Below are 20,632 nucleotides of genomic sequence, written 5' to 3'. Positions count from 1 at the left end.
ATAGCACGAAGCTATAATATCATTATTAGAACTGTGAAGGGGACTACGTACAGGGAAAAAATAGAGACTAATAAAAAAAGAGCTATTACCGTACGCAATAACCCTGATTTGCTGAAAGCATTAAGGTATTGATTATAAATTTGCAATAAAATGTCCCTGTTTCGATGGAACAATGTATTTTACTCGTAAACTAACGGTATAAGCACTGCTAGTAAAAAAAGATTTACAGCGTCTGGAGATAGCAAATAATGACTAATCATAAAAATAGTTAATGAATATCCAAGACTGGATACAAATTATGAGATAATTTCTATTATAGCAATTGGTTTTTCTTTTGTTTCTAAGCCTTTATTTTCAAGTTTGGGAGGACCTATGTGCAAATTTTCAACATCTCAAATCGGTATTAGGTACAAAATTTCAACTTTGTGGAGATTCCTAGCTGTCTATTTTTAGCTGAATTCCCTTTAGGGATGAGCTTTTCATTTTTTACTTCTATGGTATTATTATTATTAAACCATTAGATCAAACTTTATTTACAAAATAAATATATACAAATGGTAACAAAATTTATAGGTACAAAATAAAGTTTGATCAAGGGTGGGGTTAATGCCTATGGTATAGATGTCTATAAATTAAAATATACTGACATCAACTTTTCATTTATTTATAGTCTGTAATCCTTATTCCTTTTCAGTTTCTATGCTAAAGCCAGACTAACATTGTCCGCGTTATCATTGTCATTTTTTTTTTACTTTTTAGAATGGATAAAGAAGAAGCCATATACGTACGAAAAAGTTTCCTTACCTAATTTCATACAAAGAAAACATACATGTGAACGTCTGTATATGAGCGAGACAAAATTTCCCACTTTCCTAAACCCTCTCCCTTGCGTCTCACGTACCTTGCTTCCAACTCGCTACTATACTAAATACACTCCTATTGTCATACTCTCACAGTCATGTAAATTTCATTTTATTTTTGTACTACATCGTTGTATTTTAACTATCAAGTTACTACTTCATTGACTCTACAGTCTACATATCGGCTTCACTTCCCTACCGATGCCATGCTAAAAGCTAGAAACATAATTTTCCCGCTGTGCACTGTGTCTAAGGTACCTATGACAAAAGTAATTGCTACAAATTATTCAGAGTAACTTTATACTTGCACTAAACAGAAGGACTGAGAACTGTTTAGATAGCAATCTATGGGGTAAGGAAACCTGAAATAGTTCTACAAGAGGCAGGTACTTATTTATAACGGAGGTAGGTTAATTGCCTAAGTGCCAAGAAACAGGAGGTCACGGGTTCATATCCAAGCAAGGCATGAATTTTAATCCTCCTTTGGTAGTTATCCTCAACAGTCCATTATCATTAGAAATGCCCTGATAACAGAACATGGTGGTTGATAAAGGATATCAAATTTCTCTAGAATTCCTTTGTTCATGCTAAATGTTTAATTGAAAACACATGCACATGCAATCATCCAATGTACATTTTCCTCCTCACCGCAGAAATACGTCAGTAGGGCTAATTGAATAACAACACATGCATGTTTAGCCACTTTATCTCTCTCGTTTCATCTCTGAATTCATATGAAAATCAATAACACTAAACAGAAGGACTGAGAACTGTTTAGATAGCAATCTATGGGGTAAGGAAACCTGAAATAGTTCTACAAGAGGCAGGTACTTATTCATAACGGAGGTAGATTAAATGCCTAAGCACTTTTGGTTTTGTATTGGAGCAACTTTAGAGCCCTTTTGAGATGAAATTTAGGAATTTCAGGTCTATAGCTACTTGAAAGTAGGATTCTCTCGTTTTCATAAGGATACTTGAAAAGGTTTTTGGGACTGGTAGGGTCAGTGGCGATATTTATAACAGAAATTGGGTATCATTTGAAAAAGAGCTTTGACCATTTTTGCATTTAGTTTTCTCTATGTTTGTTTGTTCCACGATAGCTCTTAAACGATTGGTTTCATTGATATTTTTTGGGCCCCATAGAACATTGGGGTCCCTTGAAAAGGTTTTTGGGACTGGTAGGGTCAGTGGCGATATTTATAACAGAAATTGGGTATCATTTGAAAAAGAGCTTTGACCATTTTCGCATTTAATTTTCTCTATATTTGTTTGTTCCACGATAGCTCTTAAACTATTGGTTTCATTGATAAAATTTGGTATATTTTTTGGGCCCCATAGAACATTGGGGTCTTTTTTCTGAGTGAGTTTTAAAGTTCACGGAATTCTAGTTAGGTATTATTGATGACAATAGATCCCCTTATCAGAAGGTTGGGTTGACCAGTAGCCAAGTTGTACTACTTACTACATAGAGGATGACCAGAAAAACAGTAAGAATGAAATGGGGGGATGGATACAATTGGTTCTCTCACTTAAGTCTTTTCAGGCTCCTGGTCCAGCAGCAGTGACTACAACCATATACAAGCAGCTTGTGTATTTACCTACCTCTCAGACTAACCACACTTACATTCGAATTATATTAATACTACATTTACTACAACCTAAAATTGAAATGCCCACACTGTTCCCCAAATGTGTAGCTACTCATAAGAAAGTTCAACGTCACAAGCTCTTAAAAAGCTCAGGAGCTACTAAGAATCGAATCCGGACCTCCTGCCTACTTGACAAGTTCACGGAATTCTAGTTAGGTATTATTGATGACAATAGATCCCCTTATCAGAAGGTTGGGTTGACCAGTAGCCAAGTTGTACTACATAGAGGTTGACCAGAAAAACAGTAAGAATGAAATGGGGGGGATGGATACAATTGGTTCTCTTACTTAAGTCTTTTCAGGCTCCTGGTCCAGCAGCAGTGACTACAACCATATACAAGCAGCTTGTGTATTTACCTACCTCTCAGACTAACCACACTTACATTCGAATCATATTAATACTACATTTACTACAACCTAAAATTGAAATGCCTACACTGTTCACCAAATGTGTAGCTACTCATAAGAAAGTTCAACGTCACAAGCTCTTAAAAAGCTCAGGAGCTACTAAGAATTGAATCCGGACCTCCTGCCTACTTGACAAAATAAATGTGATGACTACAAACCACTTGAAAAATATGAAATTTTTATTTCCTGTTATAGATACTTAATAAATTTTGCAAAAGTTGAAACGTTCTATAAATTTTATTGTTATTTTAAGGTAAAGTTGGAGCTGTAATGTTTCTATCAGGCTACTAATTTGCTTTAGTGCAACTATGCCAGTTTTCTCTCCATCTGATACCCTGATAAGTGATAATACCTATTATGTATCTTTAATCTCGATAGCATAATCTAATTATCTGGAAATATTTTCTCTCCATCTGATACCCTGATAAGTGATAATACCTATTATGTATCTTTAATCTCGATAGCATAATCTAATTATCTGGAAATAAAAAAACCATGTAATAATACCTAAATGTTTAGGCTTACGTGCATATCTACTGTGTGAAAAATAAAGCTTCGTTATCTAACCTTCATGCGAAATAAATGTGAAATAAGCCGATAATAATGTCAAAGGTCAACCACCTGAGCCAATCTTCAAACTAAATTTGCATTGAATTCAGCAGTCAAACAAATGGTATAATAATAGGATCGTTAAATATAAAAGTAGATACATACCGTATGATTGGACATTAAATAAAACAATCTATTTATGTATGCAAGGCTGCGAAGAAAAATCACACATGACAGAATTTGAAAATAACTTGCAGCTAGGAGAATCCGACTTTCCCAAATAAAACAAGGAAAATTAGTTACGTCTTCAAAACTGTGTAAACATGTAAATAAAACTTACTTATTGCTTGATTGATTTGTAAAAAAATCACGTTTTTTTTTCTTTCTACTTTTCAAAAAAAAAAAACACATGACAGAATTTGAAAATAACTTGCAGCTAGGAGAATCCGACTTTCCCAAATAAAACAAGGAAAATTAGTTACGTCTTCAAAACGGTGAAAACATGTAAATAAAACTTACTTATTGCTTGATTGATTTGTAAAAAAATCACGTTTTTTTTTCTTTCTACTTTTCAAAAAAAATTGTTTTAAATAATGCTTTAAATGGATTGCTTTGGAAAGTTTAGCGAAAAGCTCTAGCTGTTAGCACCCCGGACCAGACTTAACACTATGATGCGGATAGAGGGAAGTCGAAACGCGCAGATGTGCCCGCATTGATTGCTTTTTCCCCAGTTTCCCTTTTTTTACTATTCCAATTCATACGTAAATGAGTTTTACTTATTTTTCTCAGTTTTTTTTTATGTTTGGCTGATTTTTTTTTCTTTTTTACTTCAGGGCAATGATAAATATTTCAAGGAGATTAGCTCCTGGTCAGATAAATATTACGTAAAATATCCAAGCTACGAAAAACATTATGCTATTTAATTCCTTCCAGTCGGGTCTGAAGAGTGAAGCTTCATTCTCGGCATATTTGAGACATCTTCTCGGTATTAATTTTAAATATTATAAGGGGAAAAAGCTACTCGGAAAGCACTCGTAGGTGTTTTTTCTCATGAGATAAATAAGAGCCAGTCGGGTCTGAAGAGTGAAGCTTCATTCTCGGCATATTTGAGACATCTTCTCGGTATTAATTTTAAATATTATAAGGGGAAAAAGTTACTCGGAAAGCACTCGTAGGTGTTTTTTCTCATGAGATAAATAAGAAAGAATGGTTAGCTGAAAATATGTAGGTACCTAGCTCCATAATGAAGAAGAAAATAAAAACATCAGAATGCGAGTCAGTATGCCAGTAACCTCTTCAGTCCTTCAGACCGTGTGACAGATTTAGGTCTTGACCTTTTTCCACCACAGACATTTCGACTGTCTGACAGGCTTGGAAAATTTGGTGACACATTAAATAAGTTTGTAAAAAAAACATTACAACCTTCCTAGGAATTTTGGTCATTTCGGCACACACACCAAAATATCCCCCCCCCCCCTATCTCTCTCTACACAGCAAGTGTGATCGTGCTATTACGCCCAAAGAGGAAAAAAATCTAGCGAACCTGGAAAGGTTCCTTAACACGGAAGAGCTAACACGCTGAGCCTAGTTATCTATGTCTATTATTATGTAGTCTAGTAACCTAGATAATATGCCCAGTCAATTTTCCAGAATTCCTCTTCTCCTTCGCCCCAGGGAAAAAATCTTCCCCCATATTTTGTTTGCTCCTTGTTTTCGTTTTTCAGCAAGAAAAAGAAAAAAAAATGCGAAAGAGAAAAGTGCTTTATTAGATAGGCTACTTAGGAAATAACCGATTGAACATTTATTTATTTTTTTATTTTTTTAGCCAACCACAGTTTAGTCTTCGGATCTGGAGGTTGGTGGTTCGAGTCCAAGTCGAGGCATACAATTTAGCGAGGTGGAGAACGAAATTTCCAACAAGCATATTTTATGCTTAACACAATTGATAACACAAGCAATATTTTAAAAAAAAAAAAAAAAAAAAAAAAAAAAAAAAATGCGAAAGGGAAAAGTGCTTTATTAGATAGGCTACTTAGGAAATAACCGAATGAACATTTATTTTTATTTTTTTAGCCAACCACAGTTTAGTCTTCGGATCTGGAGGTTGGTGGTTCGAGTCCAAGTCGAGGAATACAATTTAGCGAGGTGTTAATCGGAGAACGAAATTTCCAACAAGCATATTTTATGCTTAACACAATTGATAATACAAGCAATAAATTTATAGATAACAAAAGCATCACACCTTCAACCAACTTGAAGTCGAGAGAACGAAAAGAAGAGAAAAGTTAACACAATTGATAATACAAGCAATAAATTTATAGATAACAAAAGCATCACACCTTCAACCAACTTGAAGTCGAGAGACCGAAAAGAAGAGAAAAGTAAAGAAAGAGAGAGAGAGAGAGATTCAAGTTGCCAAAATAATGGGCAATTAGGGTGGGTACTTACGAGGATAACAGGATTTTCCTATTTTAAGTACCATAAGCTCATTACAGAAGCGATAGTTATGGAGTATGACTGGATGTTGACGCTACGATGCGATGGCGAAGGTGAAAAAATGTCTTCCCAACTGGGTTTATTCAAAATAATGAGCCACAATAAATACTGACTAGTAGTTCTGTGAACTGCAGACCTCACTCAAGACTCTTTTGCCCAGGCTGAGACGCATGTACGAATGCATGAATGCAATTCACAAGATTATCAAAATAGAACAGAAGGTACTACCCCAAAAGACCTGTGAAGTCAGCTCCCATGGCGTAGTGGTCACTGCGCTCGCCTTGCACGCGGGAGACCCGGGTTCGATTCCCGGCGAGGTCAAGAAATTTGTATCATGCAAATGATTGATTCCGTGACTGTTGCGGGGCCCACTCAGCCTCGTGAGGAGAATGAGTAGCTATGACATATAAATGCGCATAGCGACCGGTGCCAGCGTGGTAGGTAAACATTTGATTTTAGGATTATTGAGATTTTGGGAAAATCCTAAAATGCTGCAGTGAGCACCAAAGTTGTGACATAATAACACAAAGAAACTGCGTTTACATTACATTTTTTACATTTACAAAAGACCTGTGATATTAATTCGTTGGCTGGAATAAGAATAAGCTAAAAAGATCTCTTTAGCGGTACAACGGTAACTTTGTTATGAGAGAAAATAAATGGAATACTCTAGGAGTCTAGGGGGTCAGAATATTCGCAAAGGAGAAGATTGTTGTGACAAGATAGTTGAATCATGAGGTCTGCTATTTGGCAACGATTTAATTGAAGACATAAGCCCTAGGGAGGAGCGGACGGCATAACGTAAAACACATGTTGAATGAAATAGGTGCGTCTTTGTGTGTTAACACACGAATTATAATCTCCAATTCTATTTGGGACTCCTCCTAGTTTTACCCCCCTCTGTTCTAATAATAAAATGAACTAATTATATTAAATTCATTGTGAAAAATACATCAGTTTGATTAATATTAATAGTTAATTATAAAATGAAATCACTCAGAGACTATAATGTTTCTAATTTAGGATCCTTGCGAAGTCAAAATCATAGTAGTACAAGTTTTTCAGTTAGTTCATTATTACAGATTGAAGTCAAGCACAATAATCAAACAGGTATTTGTTTTCATTTATTGAGTGATATTATTGATTTCTTTCAGATTAGTCTGTTTTGATTTAAATGATTTAAACCGTAAGTTACTTACACTACCTACTTGCTTTTTATAAGTTTTCTAATAAAATTTGTTGAAAATTTTCTTGCTCTTGCTCTCGATTTATGCAAGGTTATTAATCACTTTTGTAAAATCTATTTTAACCCCTGAAAACTAGAACGCTTTGACTATTTATCTACTGAAAGCTTCAATAGATTTTTTGGTGTAAGGTAGCTCAGACGATCTGTTTCATAAACGGTTTAATTTAGTATTGTCAAGTCTCAGTTTGAAAGTCATCATGTAGATTGGATTTTTATTACACTCCTGTCGGAACTATAATAAAGTTTTCTCTCAATATTGAAAGGCTATTAAGATCTCTTTTTCCAAAGCGCATCATAAATGTAAAAGTCTTTCAGGGGTATCAGGTAAATGATAAAAGTAGGTGATAAAAGTGAAACTGTACTAGATGATTAATTAAAACCGCGAGAAGAAATGCTCAAATTTCAAATTGAGTTCGCCATGGTCAACATAGGTCCTTTAAGAAAATACAGTCGTTTTGAAGAAAAAATGTTGAATTAGGTACACTGTAAACTGTAAGCTCTAAAGTTACTCTACAAAATTAATAGCAGAAGTAAAAATTAGGGAGTAGAGAAAACGAAATCAGGAGGTGAACTGGAAAATCATTTTCTATCAAAACGAACAGATCTCAGAAAGATAATAAAAAGCGACCTACCCCCTTTTTAGATTCGAAATGGGGAAAAAAGCTCGAGTGTTTTCTGCTCAAAGAACTCAAAATGTTTTCTGGGAAAAAACGGATCGTGAAGATATCGTTTCAGATTGCATTAACAATGCATTGAGAGAAAACAGATACGGAAGGAAAATAGAAAATCAATAAAACGGAGACTAAAAAAAAGGTTTGAATTAGATAAGTACTTGAGTGTATCGAAAGCAATGAGACAGTGAAGAGAAAGATTGAAAATGATATGAAGTTCCAAGAATTTTGTTTGTGAACTGTAAATCAAATAAATCCGATAGTAAGAAATAGATACAAACGTATCCGTACTCGGTATACATATAATGGATGGATTATAAGTACAATAATTATGAGGCCTTTTTTGTAACCCAAAGTGAACCAAGGTGTGGAATAATCCTTACCAAGCTTTTCTATACGTTTTAGCCATGTCGGGATTGCTCTAGCTCTAGAATTATAATGCATCTATAGGTATATTGAATGGTTCATTACTAGATGTAACCTATATAATAAATAATCCTCCTCATTAAAGGGTTAATTTATTTAAGTAGTAATCATTACAGTCCAGTAAAGGGGATTTAGCTAAAAAATGCTACATAGATTTGTACTTGATATAAGTACGTTTTTGGTTTGCATTTGCATAGGTGAGAAACCCTCACAGAGAGACGATTCTTTGAATCATCAAGCCTCTTTCAGAAGATATTTAGAAACAATTGCTTCACTAATAAATCACGAAAGTGTTAAAAAGTGCACACTGAATTTTATGTGTGATGAAGTGGAACATAAACAATATTTTCATAATGAATTCTTTTAAAGTGACATTTTAATTTAATACAAATAAAAACGCCATCCATCATCAAACGCTAGGGATAGAATATTTTATTAACATTTAAATTACCCTTCTGTTTTGTGGTAGGATAATTTATTTCATCTCACCTAGTTAAATAAAAGTAAGCTTTGAAAAATCAGAAAAAAAAAAAAAAACAGAAGGAAATCTAAATAATGAGTTATCTCATTTCAAGTCGGTGCAACATAAATTTGCATCTTTTGTGTGTACCCTTTTTCCTTTTTATTCTCTTCTGTTAACGCTCTTCCGATCTATAATAATAATAATAATAATAATAATAATAATAATAAAAACTTCTTGCTTCTTGTATGACCTCTGGCTTATTCTTTGGTAATTCTAATTACCAAGTAAATTAGTGTACCAACAATGTTTATATTATGTATTTCTAAAGTGGCCGAATATACTTGTAGCACCTGTCCAATGTCAATACTAACAGACCAATAAATTAATCTGACATTTAAATTTTCCTTCTTGACACGAGGGTTAGCACCTGTCCAATGTCAATACTAACAGACCAATAAATTAATCTGACATTTAAATTTTCCTTCTTGACACGAGGGTAGAGAGGGAGAGAGAGAGAGAGAGAGAGAGAGAGAGAGAGAGAGATTCAAGTTGCCAAAATAATGGGCAATTAGGGTAGGTACTTACGAGGATAACAGGATTTTCCTATTTTAAGTACCATAAGCTCATTACAGAAGCGGTAGGTAGGTATGGAGTATGACTGGATGTTGACGCTACGATGCGATGGCGAAGGTGAAAAAATGTCTTCCCAGCTGGGTTTATTCAATATAATGAGCCACAATAAATACTGACTAGTAGTTCTGTGAACTGTAGACCTCACTCAAGACTCTTTTGCCCAGGCTGAGACGAATGTACGAATGAATGCAATTCACAAGATTTTCAAAATAGAACAGAAGGTACTCACGAGGGTAAAAAAAAAAAACCAGACAACCCATCTTCATTATTAAAGTTATTATAGTACCTACTTGTTTATAAAGCTTCAGGCATCACCGTTCATGGTATTAGTTTCATACTATGAATATCTAATTGCTTTAACTTTAAAGTGGCGGGAAACCGAGTTGATTGAATAAAATTAGTTCAATGAATGAAGAAGTGGTCATCTTTGATTCAAGTACTTCCTCTACTTTGGATCAAGCTCATTTTTAGTGGTTTTGATTTGATGACCCTGCATTGAACTATTTCGGGAATATGCTAGAATTTTGGCCGTCTTTTGAAATTTCAAGATAAATTTTTCATTGGCGTAATTTTATAGTTTTCCACCATTAGACCCACCATTCGATTGTCACTTTTCTTAGGTCTCGTATCCGACTTGTCAGGGGCTCAATCAGCAATCGACCAATCATGCAGATTCGAGATTCTGTTTTCAAGTAGGTAGGTATTTATTTAAAGTAGGCAAAAGAGACTGTTGAAACTAAAATTGATTAAAAAAAAATGGGAGAAAATTGTGCAGACCCAACATTAATGATTTATTTCTTGGGTATAAAAAAAGTCAAAATATTGTGAATAGATAGATAGATAGATAATATTATGTGGATGTCTTTTTTTTCATTCTAGGAATCATTATCCATAAATAACAGCTTTCAAAATATAGGACATAATAATTGCTAGAATATCCCATCACCACCTTACGTAAACATAGAATATGAACTATTTTTGGCTTTTAGAATTATTTGACAACTTCTATCAAAAATACAAAGTTCCTTCTACGAAGAATCAATACACGCGAATAGAATCAATTTAGATTTTGTAACAGAACATCAAAACGGCATTTTTGGTTCGCAAAATTGCAAATGTCTATTAGGGTGAAATCAGAAAGTTTGTAGCAAACAAATTGTTTAACCGTTCGGATGGATTAAAAAGAAAAAGAATTGTAGCAACCCTTCTAGCAACATTGCTTCTTTTATTACAGACGACGATTATGATTACGAGAGAAGAAAGCCAAAACCTAGACGCAACAGAACAACATTCAACAGTCACCAGCTGAATGCTTTAGAAAAGGTTTTTGAAAGAACTCACTACCCGGATGCTTTCGTGAGAGAAGAGCTAGCAAAGAAAGTCTGTCTTAGTGAGGCCAGAGTACAAGTAAGTTTGTTAATTAAATAAAATATAATTTTATCGACCCCGCCGGGAACTGATCCCGGTCTTCCTGTGTGCTAGGTCAGTATGATGATCCTCTTCGTAAGAAGACCACTGGCTTTGTGGGTTGCTGAATACAAGTAAGTAAGTATCCAAATTAATATTAACTGTAAAATGAAATGTTCATTTTATATTTCAGACAGTCGAAAAGAGTGGTTAAGTAGATGGTGTAGTGGTTAGTTATCTAGGGAAGACTCAGAGAATTTAAATCCTAAAACTTCGCAGAAATCCACAATTTCAAAGTGAAAATAGATACTTTATTAAACCCCAACAGCACGAAATCATTAATATGAAAATATTATTTCACAGACAAACATATGTTTTGAGTTTAGCCATTTTTGAAACGTTCAGTGCAGTGGAATAATCTTTCCGCTTCACAAAATGTATTTCCTCCTCACCACTCCTATGTTTTGATTGAAATGACATTAATTAGACTGACTCGATAGCTTGGTATATTAGAATATCTGGGGTATATGGATTACATAGAATATAAATTACATAATGTGATGTATTATAATATAGGTATCATGTTGAGTTCATACAAGCATGAAAGAATCTTCTCACTTCTCTTCGTGTTATTTATGAGGATGCTACTTTAGATTTTAATAATTTTTTCGTAAGTTATTTCTGTAATACTTGGAAGTACCTCCCTTTTGTATGAACTGTAACAAACTTCTGTATGAATTCAGTACGCGCAAAGCCCTGAACAACTAACAGAAAGTGGGGATTGCAATTCCGACTATTCCCTGGGAATTGTCGGAATTTCACATGAAATATTGTAGCCTTTTTGATTTTCATTTCTTCGAAACAGACAACTTGAGGATGATTCGGATTCAGTAGAAAGGATCTCTATATGTAGAAACAAAATTTTGTGTTGTTACCTATTTTAGTGGAGACGCTATTTTTACTTTTCCTGTTTAAATATTTTTATGTGAAAATTGTAAATTTCGGATTTCAAAAGTCCGAAGTTGAAGCCTCCGCTTTCATTAGGTAAATAAATAATTTATAATTTTTTATTTACATTAAAGAAAATTGTTTATAAAAAATAAAAAAATATAAATTATTTATTTACCTTATGAATAAATTATACAATAGAGAGAAAAAAATCATTGATAATACCTACCTACTATTGCTACAAAACAACGATGGCCATGAAATTGAATCAATTAAATATTTTTATCCTCTCTAACGAATCTTGTGACACCTGTTTTTTGTGCTGATTCCGATTTTTTTTTTTTTTTTTGCTCGTCTGTATCTCTATTCAATCAAAGTAACCTTACCTCCTAACTATGTAGAGTATCCAAACCAACAATAATACAAAGAAGATTAATATATAGGAGATTGAAAAACATCATCCCAATAAGCAACTGAGGAAGGCACTATGCCAACGATTTTTTCTTCTTTATAGTCAAGTGCAATTAACTTTTAAATTTTTGACATCAAGTCAACATTTTATTATTTTACTTTTTTTCTTTCATTTTTGATCTTTTCTCCTCTCCAAGGGTTACTTTTCGGTGAAGAAGTCACCACATGGTCTTGATATTTAAAAGTGAATCAATAGGGGATGAACTTTTGTAAATCTGGGCTCAATTAAATTGAATAATACTCGTACTAGGTGTTTTTACTTTTTTTCCCGATTTGATCTTTAATAGTATTGATGTTTCTTTCAATGAACTTCTAGTTTATTTTGTTGAAAAAAAACTCAAGGTTTCCTATTAATCCCCAATTCCTATTATTGGCATTATCAACATACCTACTTATGAATTTAACTTTAGCGATGACACCAAACCGCAATTCGAACAAATTATGGTACTCACGTGTAGGTATACGAGTATATTAATTTTATGACCATTTTATAGAGTGAAAATATGCTCAAACGTAGGTACCTACCTACTATACGAATGAGCCATTTTGTTAATTTTCTAACAGATAAATGAGAATATTTAAATTTATATTTATGCCTAGCATGGAAGTTGTTCGACTAATAATATTTTGATGTTATTCGAATACGACTGGGTAAAATATTACATAAGAAAAGAGAGAATGTAACTCGCTAGTCCAATTGCTACTTTTGGCACATCCACTATTTTTTCAATGTGTTTATCTCGCGATTTCCATATAAAACTAAAATGACTAAAATCCCAGGAGCGTTTTTTACCAAAACGTTGTAGGCTCTTCAATTTCAGCAAATTCTATTCTTGGGTTGAAAAATGTGAAAATGGCACATCCTCCAAAAAAAGAAACTAGTATGATCAAGGAACTTTCTAATCTATGCGATTCTTATTACTCCTTTGTACTCAATGTCCTTACTTCCCATTTTATTTTAAGCTTCAGTATTTTAATCCCTAAAAGCTTTCTAATTTTATTTCAGGTTTGGTTTCAAAACAGACGAGCCAAATTTCGACGGAACGAAAGGAACTTTATTTCTCATAGGAATCTAGACGCTCCTACCTCAGAACAACCGCTTCCACCCTGTACAAATGCAACTCCATTATCTTCAGCACCACCCAGTTCCTCACATTCATTCGATTTCTGTGCCATGCCTCATTCTCAGTGTAATTCAACATGTACCTTTACATCACCAGGTGGGTGAATCTCATTGGCACATATTATATGTAGCACCCTCGCAGCCTGGGTATTTAGGGTCAACGTAGATACATTTAGGGTCCCGCAGGGACGTTTAGGGCCCCTTAATAGAGCAGATATGATCATAATTTGGACCATCCCAAGATTGTTAACCGTTCGCAACCAATAAACACTTTCTGCCTCGGTGGCGTAGTGATCAAGGCGCTCGCCTGGCAAACAGGAGGGCGCGGGTTCAATCCCACCCGAAGCATGAGATTTTATCTTCATTTATTTGAGAATTTGGCCACGTAATAGAGCTCTTAGGGTTAGGTGGTAGAGAACACCTCCGGACGACGGCGTTGTTATCTTCCACTCGAAAGTCCTTAATAGAATTAAGGAGCGCGGTAGCGCTCCGTCCCGCCAAGTCAAGAAAGTTTGACCGCGCTACTAGAGATATTATACGCGACAGGGAAAGTAGCCGTTTTCAGGTAGTTGTAGGGGGATAACTACAAATGATGGAAGAAAATTACTTAATATAATCCAGAGTGAGTGGTTGATGTCAGTTGCCGCTCTATCCCTCGATCATTTCCAATATTTGTGAACGTTTAGTTGGTTAGTTGATTTATTATTGTTTCTTTTTTCAGGTTCCATCCAACCACCGCATTTTTTGCCTGCATACGTACCACCCCCAGACATGAACCCTGCGAACCTATCTGTAGCTGAATATTCGAATTCCAGTTTAGCCAACCTGAGATTAAAAGCGTACGAGTATCATCAAATACCGCACTGAATGCGGGTTGTGCCATTCAAAATCATAAATAGAGGCACCAAAGAGTCACCAAATCAATCAAAAATCCATTGCCTATTGCTTATTAAAATATGTACCTATTACTAAAACTGTGGGTCGAATTATGAAATAGGTTTGGGAGCAAACAAGTTGTCCACCAAGAATTAATACCTATAACATGTTCTGTAAAATCTTCTAATCAGTTTTTACATGATTTTTTTCCCATTATTATTTATTGTTGAAATACATATTAACTTCGAAATAATCCTCTCTCATAATTCGGCCCTACATTAAAAGTTCCTCCACAATACCCTGCATGTAAATGTTCATAAACACTTACAGAAAAACTTCTTCAGAACAAGGCTAATATGATTGTAAAAAGAATAATAATAAGAATAACATCAAGCTTATTTTCAGCCTCGTGAGGAAAATGAGTAGCTATGACAAATAAATGCGCATAGCGACCGGTGCCAGCATGGTAGGTAAACATTGGCTTTTAGGATTATTGAAATATTGGGAAAACCCTACAATGCTGCAGTGAGCACCAAAGTTGTGACATAATAACACAAAGAAACTGCATTTACATTTACATAATAAGAATAACATCAAGCTTATTTTTTTATTTATTTACAAATTGAAGGAATTGTGTGACAAATTCAACAGATCTCTTGCGTGCCTACAAATTACAAAAACATTACAAAGAGGTCCGATCATCTCATGTTAAAATGTCGTGTATATTTTATCCGAGCTGAAAACGCTGAAACCATTGGGAGAATTTATTAAGCTGAAGGGCTGAAAATATTTCCCAGAGAATTAATTGAAACATTTAAAGTCTAGTCCATAAATTTCCTACCTGGACCGAATGTATTCAACAGATCTCTTGCGTGCCTACAAATTACAAAAACATTACAAAGAGGTCCGATCATCTCATGTTAAAATGTCGTGTATATTTTATCCAAGCTGAAAACGCTGAAACCATTGGGATAATTTATTAAGCTGAAGGGCTGAAAATATTTCCCAGAGAATTAATTGGAACATTTAAAGTCTAGTCCATAAATTTCCTACCTGGACCGAATGTATTATTTTTAATGTTAGGAAATCAACAATTCTGTCGAGTCACATGAGAACCAAGACTCAAGCGACATTTATCAAGTGTAAAACCCAAGCAAGATCAAGTTCAAAGAGATTCTTTGTCCCAATCTCAATGAACCTGTAACTTGTTAGCTAACATAGCAGATTTATTACGCTCATCTTCTAACCGATTATTTATTTATTATTCATGTTTCGCTCTTAGACAGGAGTATCAAGTTCAAAGAGATTCTTTGTCCCAATCTCAATGAACCTGTAACTTGTTAGCTAACATAGCAGATTTATTACGCTCATCTTCTAATTCTAACCGATTATTTATTTATTATTCATGTTTCACTCTTAGACAGGAGTCCAACTATCCAGACTTTGTATTTCCGCGGGCTGCTTTCCAAGTTGAATTCTTTCAGAAAACTGGAAAAATAGCTCATCCTTAAAGGTTATTTAGCTAAAAACTAGCTTGAGGTCTGCTTGGAAGGTAAAGTTGAAATTTTCACTTTCACTATTCCACAGGAGTCTTTCCAAGTTGAATTCTTTCAGAAAACTGGAAAAATAGCTCATCCTTAAAGGTTATTTAGCTAAAAACTAGCTTGAGGTCTACTTGGACGGTAAAGTTGAAATTTTCACTTTCACTATTCCATTGTGAGATTGAATGACTCTTACTCGTATTTTATGTATATTTTCTGTTTGTTTTAATTTTCCCCCTTTTGTTGAACATAAATATTATAGATTATAGGTAACCAATTTTTATTTATTGCACTTACCTTTTGTTAATATATTTTCCTAAATCTCTTTACATTAGCTTGGATTGGAGTCTTTGATTTGGTCATTGATGGGTAACCAAAGGGCCCCTTTTGTTGAACATAAATATTATAGATTATAGGTAACCAATTTTTATTTATTGCACTTACCTTTTGTTAATATATTTTCCTAAATATCTTTACATCAGCTTGGATTGGAGTCTTTGATTTCCTCATTGATGGGTAACCAAAGGTCAGTTGGACACTTCACTGTTTTGGTCTGTGAATGAATGAATTTGTAAAAACACGTTCAACTGCCTCAAAAGTAAGCGTAATTTGCCATACTATCAAAACAAGTTCAATGTCTTTGTTTAGTTCTTTTTCAATGTTGATAGACAGTCTCATTCATTGATTGAATCGCAGTTTGGGGGATAATATCCAGCTGTGAATGAATTCACTCGTGAGAGAAGAGTTCAAAGTTCTGTATAGGAAATCAAGAAGATACTGCAAATGATCGCTTTTTTCAGTCGTTAGTAGAAAAGTGAAAAGCACAAACTGAAAGAATACTGAATAGTCAAAAATGAAAAGAGATCTGGATTATTTTTTGTAGGAAATAGTGCACTCCATTTTAGTTTATTTTTTACAAAATGTAACGAGGTTTTAAATTTACTTTTTTACAATTGATAAAAGTTTCAGAGCATAAAGAGTTGCAGATGGAAATAAGAAACAGAGTGAACAGAAAAGATTGAATGCTAGAGATGGAAATGTTCTAGAGGGATAGGTAAAGTTTTGTAGAATGCGAGATCCATGATGTTATCATACGCGGTAGGGTAAGGTATAAACTTAATGCTATAGGACACATAGGATTAGGACAAGTTAGGAATGTACACTAGTTTATTTCTTGGTAGCAGAGGAGGCGGCGACTGGAGCAGAAGATACAGCAGAGACAGCACCGACTGGGTTACCAGCACCGGGGAGAGCGTAGTTAGCGTAGGGAGAGGAGAAGAATCCAGTGACGGAAGCTTGTTGTCCATTGTTGTAGTAGGCAGCTGGCTGTTGGTAGTATCCAGAGTTCTGGTAGTAAGCAGCTGGTTGTTGGTAGTAGCCAGAGTTTTGGTAGTAGGATGGCTGGTAGTATCCTTGGTTGTAGTAGCCTTGGTAACCGTTGTATCCTGGGTATCCCTGGTAGTAGTTGCCTGGGTATCTAGCTGGGGAGTAGTATTGTTGGGCTGGGACCTTGCAGAGTTTTGGTAGTAGGATGGCTGGTAGTATCCTTGGTTGTAGTAGCCTTGGTAACCGTTGTATCCTGGGTATCCCTGGTAGTAGTTACCTGGGTATCTAGCTGGGGAGTAGTATTGTTGGGCTGGGACCTTAACTGGGACTGGCACAACCTTGGCTGGGACTGGAGCTACTGGAGCAACAACCTTGACTGGTGCTGGGGCAACAACTTCTGGTCTGTAGTTCTGGTAGGTGGCTGGGGCAGGTGGGGCTGGGCCGCCTGGTTGGTGGGATACGGTAGCGGTGAAGCCAGAGACAGCATCAGCGTAGTACTCAACTCTTCTCAGGGAACCGTCAGACTCGACAACAGTATTCTCGTTATATAATCTCCAATCTACACGCATCCTGGACAATTTCTAGGATGATGACCTTGAAGTCATTAAAAAAGAGCAGAAAAAAAATCCACCGAAATTGACAGGTTTTCTGACCACCTACAGAATGGTTGTAATCTCGTTTGAACTAGTCCTTGTCTTATAAATGGGTTCATCTTCATTTTGGTGCTTCCCGAATAGGACAATTTGCATGAAGATTTTGGTGGTGACTAATGTTTGTTTGGTGGATTTGCCACGATCACCAATGAGTCCAATGCAAAATGTAAGGAGAGAGAAATACTCGCTTATGGTGGATGTATTAAAAGTACCCGTCAAATAGGACAAAACTTAAGAGAGATTTAATATGTTTGGTGGATGTGCCAAAATCACCAAGTACTCCAATGGACCACATCGAAATATATGACGAGAAATCAAAGAAGTCTTAATTTTCCAAAATAGTACTTCTGGTCATAAATATTGAAGATTTTTTTCCATGACTGATCAGACCATTGATAAACAGTTTGATTTAGTTCTTTTTTCTTCAGCTACAAAAACAAAAATATCATTTTATTACCCTATATTCCCAACATAAAATTAGCAGCAGCAGAAGAAGGAGAAGGCATAAAAAAGTTCTTCAGTTATTTGTGTATAAAATAACATACAATCCAAAATAAATTATTAAATTATTCAAAAACTTTAGAAGCACAAGTGCAAAATCCGAAGAAAAAGATGTACGAGAACCTCCACCTTAAGTTGAATTTATATGGTCGAAATAACCATCTAAAGAAATGTGTAGAATTCTTAGCACCCTCAAAAAGTTTCCTCAACCTTATTCTAACTTTAACTTGATTTTTTTTAACACTTTTTCATGATATCCTACAGCCTACACCACAACATCTGTTTATTTCTTTGTATCGTGTATTAGACGTGACAACAGTATAGAATCCTTGTACCTTGTCTCCATCACGGGTCTCTTGTTGGCTCTTCTGGTCACCAGTGACTGGGTCGGCAACACTGTATTGGAATTCGTATTTTGGGTGTGGGTCGACTTCACCATCAGTGCCGGCAACTCCAGCCACTTGGTATGGGGCAACTTGAGCCAAAGCCAAGGTGGCAGAGGCGAAGACGAAAGCAAACTGTAAACAGAAAAGCAAACGAGATGATTAGAAACTAATAGCTAGAAAAAAGATTCTGACAAGCGCAGGAGAGCATGCACCCAAAACCCAATCTAAAGTAGGTAAAGGATTTCAGGAATGGACCCCCTGATCATTAACAATTCAACCCATTAGATAAGCGAGTGTAAAAATTCATTCTAAGGATTTCCTTCACTTGTTATTACTCATTTATAAACAGTGCACCCTGAGTCCTGAGGGATAAATCCGAAAATTTTATTGTAACACAAATTTCACAAGTCATTTAATTCCAAGTCTACATCGTGCTAGATCAATATGATTCGTAGTAGATCATTGGAGCTACAATATAACAGTTATGAAAAATAGACATATTAAAAAAAATCGCAATGTTTAATTTAAAACCGAAATTTGAAAACCCCCAAATTTGATTGAGAACCCTTTGATAGATTATAAGTTCAAGATTATTTTTTTAAATCGTAAAAGGTTGGAATAGGTAGAATAGGTGTCTGAGTTGCAAAAGGTTGAAATAGCAAAAATCATTGTTTCATTATTTATTCAGATTTATGTAATGACTGAAAACTATTGATTTGAAATGGGGAAATCCTTGTTTAAATCGCTCTTGTTACGATTCTAACTATTTTCTGGTAAAAGAACCAATGGAGACGGCCACACTTTTATATGTAAAACTTTCTTGTTAATGGTACACTTTTATCTCCTAATAATCCAGACGTATTTACTTTTCAATTAATATTTTGTAAAAGATAAAACCATTATTCAGAAAAACGAGAAAAGATAAATAAAAAAAACTAGCACAGAAAAAAATCCTGGAAAATATTCGAAAACTCCGATTGGTGTGTTTGAAATCACTTAAATTCAGGCAACTATTTTGTTACACTTCACTAGTTTCACTCTAACCAAATAAAGAAAAGGATACCTACTTGCAAAAATTTCATCTTGGAACTAGCGAACTATGATTTGCTCCTCTTCAAAACTAAGACAACTGATGACAAATAAAAGTTCAAATTGGGACTTGCTATATATTAGGTGGGTAAAAAACGGTTTTACCCCTCCCACTTTAATCAAATCAAAAACCCATGTGCCCTAAAATAAACAATATGTTGTAAAAAGAACAACGCCAAGTTAGGTGACCACAGTGTTTAAAATAACTTAGGAAAGAAGGTTAGTGTCTATATTTTTCTTTCTTACCTTATTCTCATACCTAAATATCACGATGATATTTTTTTTCTGCCTAGCTGAGTAGAGACGTTTTGAATAGGTAAGTACTTCCATTTCCCAGAAAACTTGACACAAGAAAGCTACTTGGGCATATCATCTGAAAAACAGGAACTCTTCCCACAACCATGAAAAAATAGGGAATCCTGTCACATCCACTAACACAGGAGTTTTAGTGTTTAGTCACATCCCCTAGAAAATCATTGACTTTTCAGATACTCAACTGAACGTACTTTATGGAAGATACGAGTAAGGAATTACATATTAATTAATTATATTTGGAAGTTGGAATTACATTATTATAAAATACCCAAGGACTTTCAAGTTAGTTTTTCATCGGCTCACTAAACACAGATGTCTCTAACTTTACGTAGGTACAGGTACATGCATTTTTCATATTCGTACCCATGTTTGGCGTTTCGGAGCACCATCAATGAAGAAGCTCCTTATAACATAAAAAAAGCTAAAGAAGATGATACTGGATGACCTTGAAAGATGGAAATTTGGCATTTAGGAAGATACTTCTTTCTGTTGAGGAGCCATCTTTTCAGGATAAAATATTTCAAGGTTAACTTGTCAGCATCTCCATGAGACAAAGTATTGACTTCTCTTGTTCAAAAAATATTATAGGCGAAGAA

General features: G+C 34.8%; 3 protein-coding genes across 3 annotated transcripts in view; 1 reads left to right on the top strand and 2 right to left on the bottom strand.

Annotated features, from left to right (window-relative positions):
* The window catches only part of LOC103512193, a 32,272-nt gene extending 28,408 nt beyond the window's left edge, over nt 1–3,864 (bottom strand). The window contains exon 1 of the mRNA XM_026825745.1: nt 3,631–3,864. Coding sequence (XP_026681546.1) covers nt 3,631–3,645 — 15 coding nt within the window. The 5' untranslated portion in view covers nt 3,646–3,864. The remainder of the gene's footprint in view (nt 1–3,630) is intronic.
* A 3,083-nt stretch (nt 3,865–6,947) lies between these two features.
* On the top strand, nt 6,948–14,621 carry LOC103512190 (paired mesoderm homeobox protein 2). The gene is made up of 4 exons (XM_008476946.2): nt 6,948–7,071; nt 10,635–10,807; nt 13,233–13,446; nt 14,071–14,621. The coding sequence occupies exons 1-4, from the start codon at nt 6,948–6,950 to the stop codon at nt 14,214–14,216; spliced, it is 657 nt and encodes a 218-aa protein (XP_008475168.2). The 3' UTR covers nt 14,217–14,621.
* Nucleotides 14,622–16,643: 2,022 nt separating this feature from the next.
* Nucleotides 16,644–19,782, bottom strand: LOC103512186 (cuticle protein 8-like). Its single transcript, XM_017445305.2, has 4 exons — nt 19,700–19,782; nt 18,564–18,764; nt 17,290–17,631; nt 16,644–17,155 (listed from the first exon to the last, which is right to left on the bottom strand). Exons 1-4 carry the CDS (start codon nt 19,712–19,714, stop codon nt 16,934–16,936), a joined length of 780 nt encoding a protein of 259 aa, XP_017300794.1. The 5' UTR covers nt 19,715–19,782; the 3' UTR covers nt 16,644–16,933.
* Nucleotides 19,783–20,632: the final 850 nt, after the last annotated feature.

This window comes from Diaphorina citri, unplaced genomic scaffold (genome assembly GCF_000475195.1).
Source record: "Diaphorina citri unplaced genomic scaffold, Diaci psyllid genome assembly version 1.1 scaffold807, whole genome shotgun sequence".
In the NCBI taxonomy this organism is placed as follows: domain Eukaryota; kingdom Metazoa; phylum Arthropoda; class Insecta; order Hemiptera; family Psyllidae; genus Diaphorina; species Diaphorina citri.
Note: the sequence above shows the minus strand (reverse complement) of the source record. Positions and strands in the feature narration are given on the sequence as shown.

Excerpts from the sequence above, each read along its gene's own strand:
- LOC103512190 (XM_008476946.2), top strand. The coding sequence starts at position 6,948 with ATGAAATCACTCAGAGACTATAATGTTTCTAATTTAGGATCCTTGCGA. Across the intron at positions 7,072-10,634 it reads CAAGCACAATAATCAAACAG|ACGACGATTATGATTACGAG; the intron begins GTATTTGTTTTC and ends CTTTTATTACAG. Across the intron at positions 13,447-14,070 it reads ATGTACCTTTACATCACCAG|GTTCCATCCAACCACCGCAT; the intron begins GTGGGTGAATCT and ends TTCTTTTTTCAG.
- LOC103512186 (XM_017445305.2), bottom strand. Across the intron at positions 17,632-18,563 it reads AGGTACAAGGATTCTATACT|AATACTGTTGTCGAGTCTGA; the intron begins GTTGTCACGTCT and ends TTATATAACGAG. Across the intron at positions 17,156-17,289 it reads ACTACCAGCCATCCTACTAC|CAAAACTCTGGCTACTACCA; the intron begins CAAAACTCTGCA and ends CCATCCTACTAC.